The sequence below is a fragment of the Colobus angolensis genome, unplaced genomic scaffold (genome assembly GCF_000951035.1).
Source record: "Colobus angolensis palliatus isolate OR3802 unplaced genomic scaffold, Cang.pa_1.0 Scaffold10, whole genome shotgun sequence".
NCBI lineage: Eukaryota > Metazoa > Chordata > Mammalia > Primates > Cercopithecidae > Colobus > Colobus angolensis.
The window spans coordinates 20,760,353-20,767,043 of record NW_012110919.1 but is presented as its reverse complement, the minus strand read 5'-3'; the positions used below and the strand labels follow the sequence as shown (position 1 = coordinate 20,767,043).

The 6,691-nt window shown below is 46.9% G+C and overlaps 1 protein-coding gene across 1 annotated transcript in view; it reads right to left on the bottom strand.

The window, feature by feature from the left end:
* The window catches only part of MYO1H (myosin IH), a 62,932-nt gene that overhangs the window by 17,488 nt on the left and 38,753 nt on the right, over positions 1-6,691 (bottom strand). Inside the window, exons 16-18 of the mRNA XM_011936035.1 lie at positions 6,202-6,282; positions 4,983-5,088; positions 3,456-3,573 (exon numbers count right to left, since the gene is read on the bottom strand). Coding sequence (XP_011791425.1) covers positions 3,456-3,573; positions 4,983-5,088; positions 6,202-6,282 — 305 coding nt within the window. The remainder of the gene's footprint in view (positions 1-3,455; positions 3,574-4,982; positions 5,089-6,201; positions 6,283-6,691) is intronic.

Below are 6,691 nucleotides of genomic sequence, written 5' to 3'. Positions count from 1 at the left end.
GGGGTTTCTCCATGTTGGCCAGGCTGGTTTCAAGTTCCTCACCTCAAGAGATCCACCTGCCTCAGCCTCCCAAAGTGCTGGGATCATAGGCATGAGCTACCATGTCCAGCAAAAGATATTTTATTTTCCTGGAATTATGCTTTTGGAGCATGTTCTTTAAGGGTATTGAGTGTCCCATGTTCTTCCTCTGTTCAGCCAGCTGCACAAAGGTGCAGGATGTGTGCTTCCTGAACTCCAGTGAAAGCTAGAGAAGACGGGGTCTCCACCACCCGCAGGGGACACAGCACAGTCTCAGGCCCTGCTTTCATCCATGCAGACCTTGCCCAATACCAGCACGCACTGCCAAAGCTAGACAGATGAGGAGGGGCTGGGGAGAAGCCCTAAATGCCTGCAGGTTGGAGGGACTAGTACCTTCTGTCCTCTTCAACTCTATGATATGGTTGCTCCCTGATCAACGGAAGTGGTGCCAGGCAGGTGCACAGGGTTCGGCCATCTCCAGCTCAGTCCTGTGAACCTCCCCCTGCCTCTCTGTCCCCAGCCACTGACCAGCTGCCATGCTGGCCTCTCCCACCTCCAGGCCTTCCTGCCTGGATTGATGTTCCCTGAATACTATGGACTGATCGTCTGTGTCCCCACAAAATTCATATGATGAAGTCTAACCCCCAATGGGATGGTATTAGGAGGCAGGGCCTCTGACAGGTGATTAGGTCACAAGGGTGGAGCACTCATAAATGAGATTAGCGCCCTTATGAGCTCATCTGCCCCTTCCACTATGTGAAGACACAATGAGAAGGCACCGTCTACAAACAAGGAAGCTGAAGCTGGCCCTCACCAGACACTGAGTCTACCAGCACCTTGATCTTGGACTTCCCAGCCTCCAGAACTGTGAGAAGTTTCTGTTGGTTAGAAGCCACCCAATGTTTCATTATAGCAGCCCAAACAGACGAAGACACCAAATGTCCTCATGGCTCACTCCGTCACTCAGAGAGTGACCCCCTTACCTAAGGAGGGAGCCTGGCCACTCTTTCCCTTTACCAGGATTCACTTTTCTTCAAATAACATATCCCTGCCTGACCTTATACAGTCACCCCTCAGTATCTGTGGTGGATTGGTTCCAGGACCCACATGGATACAAAATCCACGGATGTTCAAGTCCTTGATAAAAAATGGCATAGTGTTTGCATATAACCTGAGTACATCCTCCTACACACTTTAAATCATCTCTAAATTACTTATTATACCTAATACTATGTAAATAGTTATTACATGTATTGCTTTTTAATTTGTATTATTATTGTTGTATTGTTATTTTCATTGTATTTTTAAAAGCATTTTCAATCCATAGTTGGTTGAATCCTCGGATGTGGAACCCATGGGTATGGAGGGCCAACTTTACATCTTTGTTATTGCTGGTCTCCCCCATAGAAAGTAAATTCCGTGAGGATAGAGATGGGGTCTGTTCTGTTCTCTGCTGTCACCCCAGCTAGGACAGTGCTAGCTCAGATAGCTGCTCACCAGTTTTTTTGTTTGTTTGTTTTGTCTTGATACAGAGTCTCATTCTATCACCCAGGCCAGAGTGCAGTGGCATGATTGCAGTTCACTTCAACCTCTGCCTCCTGGGTTCAAATGATTCTCATGCCTCAGCCTCCCGAGTAGCTGGAATTACAGGCGTGCATCACCACGCCTGGCTAATTTTTTTATTTTTAGCAGACACAGGATTTCACCATGTTGGTCAGGTTGGTCTTGAACTCCTGACCTCAAGTCATCTGCCCACCTTGGCCTCCCAAAGTGCTGGGATTACAGGTGTGAACGAACATGCCCGGCCTGCTCACTAGTTTTTATGGAAAGAATGAATGAGCCTCAGACAGCAGCAAAAATAGACAATAGATGTATGAAGTTCAAAAAAAACACAGGTAGATGGGAACATCAAGTTCGCATGTGTTTGGGGGGTGAGGTGGGCGGTGGCTGTTGCCCCTGCCATCTGCCGCAGAAGTCAAATTTGGGATGAGGATGAATGAATGATAAGTAGCTGATGGGCCAAAATGGTAGGCAAAGGAGGTACATCCAGGAAAAACAAAGGCAAAGAGTCTCAAATGACTACACTCAAAATATTAGGTTGAACCACATGAAATTGCTGATAGTCAACCATTCTGACCCACCAAAGTGACCATTTATTATGCTTGAGAGTGTGTTGCTATTTTGGTAGCATAACTTCACACACAGCCCATCATTGAAGAAGTGTTGGTGTATAAGCAATTTGGGGGATGGTGAGAATAGGCATAGAAATATTTCATTAAATCTTTACAAATTCCCTGAGCCCAGACAATTTAATCCTACAGATCAGGGAAATGACAGGTCACAGCTATAAGAGAATGAGGATTATGACCCAAGTTTGTGTGGTTTGAAAACCCATGTCCCCACTGCTAACCTGCTGCTCTTGACAACCTGTTGGGCTAAGGCACTAAACCAGGCCCTATGGTCCCAAATGGACTTAGCTTCCCCTGCTAATTCAGAGGCCTGTGGGGCACTGCCCCACGGCTGCCCCCTGGTGGCAGATCTACGCACTTGGCCTTGCCCTTGACGGTAAACAGGGATTAGTGAGATGAACAGAAGATGGTAAACTGAGTTTTTGTGTTTGTTTTTTGTTTTGTTTTGTTTTGTTTTTGAGACAGGGTTCTCATTCTGTCACCCAGGCTGGAGTGCAGTGGTGCGATCTCAAGTTCACTGAAGCCTCAACCTCCCAGTCTCAGGTGATCCTCCCACCTCAGCCTTCCAAGTAGCTGGGACTACAGGTGCACACCACCACACCCAGCTAATTTTTTTTTCTTTTTTTTGGTAGAGATTGGGTTTTGCCATGTTGCCCAGGCCGGTCTCGAACTCCTGGCCTCAAGCAGTCCTCCCACCTCAGCCTCCCAAAATGCTGGGATTACAGGCATGAGCCACTGCGCCCAGCCAGAGTTGGTTTTTTATCATTTTGTTTTGTTTTGCTTTGTTTTGAGACGGAGTCTCGCTTTGCTGCCCAGGCTGGAGTGCAGTGGCACGATCTCGGCTCACTGCAAGCTCTGCCTCCTGGATTCATGCCATTCTCTTGCCTCAGCCTCCCGAGTAGCTGGGACTACAGGTGCCCGCCACCACGCCCAGTTAAGTTTTTTTCTTTTTTTTTTGTATTTTTAGTAGAGATGGGGTTTCACCATGTTAGCCAGATGGTCTCGATCTCCCGACCTCGTGATCTACCTGCCTCAGCCTCCCAAAGTGCTGGAATTAAAAGTGTGAGCAACAGAGTTGGGTTTTTGTATTCTCCCAAATGTTAGTGTTTTTAGCTGTCATAAACTACAGCAGTTAAGAACCAAACTGAGCCTTCCTAAGGGATGCCATTTTCTTTATCATTAAACCCCAGAGATTCTCACATAGTAGGCACATGACTATTAGCTTCAGATCAATAAAGCACATTTTACCTTTGCAAGAAATGCTCGTATTTCCTCCGGTATGCAAAACCGGCCCGTCTCACCCGCAGGTGCTCCATCAGCCCCAGGTATTTGATCTGATGCCTTATGAGGAAGTCATCAAATTTGCCTTAGGAGAAATAGAAGAGAGAATGACAGGAAAGGACTCCATGGCTTCATTTCAACCAAGACAGATCACAGTCTGAAAGCTGAAGTTCAGTGGGCTGGGTCTGGTCCCAGACTTGTTTTGTGAGGCCTTAATTAATTAATTAATTTTATTTATTTATTTATTTATTTTTGAGATGGGGTTTCACTCTTGTTGCCCAGGCTGGAGTGCAGTGGCACAATCTCAGCTTACTGCAACCTCTGCCTCCTGGGTTTAAGTGATTCTCCTGCCTCAGCCTCCCGAGTTGTAGGGATTTCAGGTGCCCGCCAACCATGCCTGGCTAATTTTTGTAGTTTTAGTAGAGACGGGGTTTCACCATGTTGTCCAGATTGGTCTCAAACTCTTGACCTTAGGTGATCCACCTGCCTCAGCCTCCCAAAATGCTGGGATTACAGGCATGAGCCACTGTGCCCAGCCCAATTGTGTTTTTTTAAATGGGGGAATTTTACAGAAAAAAATTAAATTTCTGGTTCCTTTGAAAAGTCCTGAGATCTGGCTATCCTGGGCCCAGAGTCCCACATGGCAATAGCTGGCCGGAGAGGAGTAGTGCTGCTGCCCCTTTAGGCAGAATGTGCCTTCTCCAGTTTGCCGCAGTCCCCTCTACTCCCTATTGCCTTACAACCTGTCTGCTTCACTCATTTGCTTTTCCTGCCTGGCCTCTGTGAGCCTCTGATGATTCATTATCGTTCATTATAATGGTTCCTAATGACTACATTATAGACCATGGCAAGAGCTTAGAAACTACCTGAGTCATGGATCATTTTGGAAGACTGTTCCCTGACTGGAAAACAGCAACGTTGACTCCCCTCACCTCTGACACCTGCCTGACTCGGCTTTGTAGCTCCTGAAAATGACCAAGCTCTGAGCAATGCTCACTCTGAACCACCAAAGGAATTCATTTACCTTCTATTATTATTTTTTGAGATAGGGTCTCACTCTGTCGCTCATACTGGAGCGCAGTGGCACAATCATGGCTCACTGCAGCCTTGAACTCCTGGGCTTAATTGATCCTCCCACCTCAGCCTCCCGAGTAGATGGGACTACAGGCACGTGCCACTACACCCAGCTAGTTTTTGTATTTTTAGTAGAGACATGCCACCATGCCTGGCTAATTTTTGCATTTTTTGTAGAGATGGGGTTTTGCCATGTTGCCCAAGCTGGTAATCCGCCTGCCTCAACCTCCCAAAGTGCTGGGATTACAGGCATAAGCATGTAACACCTGGCCATCTTCTGTTATTTAGAAAGGAAAATGATTCACATCCAGAGGACATCAGGTGAGCTTGTGGTGATGTTTAGGATCCCAACCCACTGCCACCTCGCTTTGCCTTACGGCCTCCTTTCCTGGGCCCAGTTCATAATGATTCACAACTCACTGGGTTCTTTCCTGTCATTGGGCTTGATGCAACGGATGTAGGAGGGCTCCTTAGAGATGAGGATTTCTAGAAGGCTGCTCAGACTGTTTTTAAACTGAGTCCCCACCTGCACAGAGAGAGAGAGAGAGAGAGAGAGAGAGAGAGAGAGAGAGAGAGAGAGAGAATGAGCCAGGGAGATACTGCTGCTTCCAATGAATACAGAGAAGACTGGCCAGGGCTCAAGGTGTCAACCCTATAGAGCTGAACTATTGACAGATTGTCCTCCTAGTGGCCATTTGCCCCATTAAGAGGTGGTTTTGGATGTCTTCACCTAAGAAGCCCAAGCTTGGTCTGGTCATGTGGAAGCTGGACAAGCATCTGTCTAGGATGCCTCACTTGCTCAGCAAAGACGTGGTGAGTGCCCAGCAGAAACCAGTGCTGTCCCAGGCCTGTCATTCTCTGCCACTCTCTGCCACCTTCCTTTGTGTTTCTTTGTTGACACGTGTCCTTCATGATGCTGGCATTATTATAACTTCTTTATTTGATGGTATTTTCCTATACCTTCTCCCACTAGATTGTAAGCCCATTGAGGGCAGGGACCTCATCTGGCTTGTTATTGCTAAACCCCTGTGCCTGGCACAGTGCCTGCCACATATACGTAGTAGGTGCTGCTCAATGAATGTCTGCAAACGAACAAACTGGGACTAAACTTGGAACATGAATATCACGTTCCAAGCTAATGTATATAAGCCACGTTCTAAGTGATTTTTTAAGAGACAGGGTCTTGCTCTGTCACCTAACCTGGAGTGCATAATCATGGCTCATTGTAACTTCAGACTCCTGGGTTCAAGCGATCCTCCTGCCTCAGCCTCCCAAAGTAGCTGGGACTATAGATGCACACCACTGCACCTGGCTAATTGACTTTTTCTTTCTTTCTTTTATGTTTTTAATGCACCCAAGTTTTGTCTCACTGATTTTTATCTTGATTTTTTTGTAGAGACAGGGTCTCATTATGTTGCCCAGTCTGATCTTGAACTCCTGGCCTCAAGCGATCCTCCCACCTCAGCCTCCCAAAGTGCTGGGATTACAGGTGCATATATTTAGTAGAATCTGTTAGAGAGTAATATACTTCCAGAAAAGGGGAAGGTGGCTTAAAAAGCATAGGTAGCTGGTGGTCATCTCACCCTCTGGGGAATTTTTGTTCCCTTTCCAATTTTGCATGAACATTTATCCCACTCACTGTTGGGGGCCTCCTCCGGTTTTCTAACTCAGCCAGCAGGAAGCATTCCCTCAGGATAACATTCTTGGACTTGCACAGCACCTGTAAGTGAAGAGAAATGAGCACCACGTTCGCTGTTTCACAAATTGCTACAGGGCCGTCAGGACGGCTCACAGAAGTGTGCATGAAGCAACAGAGCCGTCTGCTTGTTGAATGCTTTAAGAGGTTCCTAATGTAAAGAAAGGGGAACAACACAGTAAAATATGGAAATCCATGTTCACATTCTACATCCACTGCTTTGCCTACTTACTGAGGCTAGCTGTTTTTTCTCAGACATTGTCCCTGGTTCCGTGCAGCTGCTTCAGAATAAACTGGCTCTTTAAGAATGAGGAGTTCGAGACCAGCCTGACCAACATGGAGAAACCCCATCTCTACTAAAAATACAAAATTAGCCAGGCGTGGTGGCACGTGCCTGTAATCCCAGCTACTTGGGAGGCTGAGGCAGGAGAAT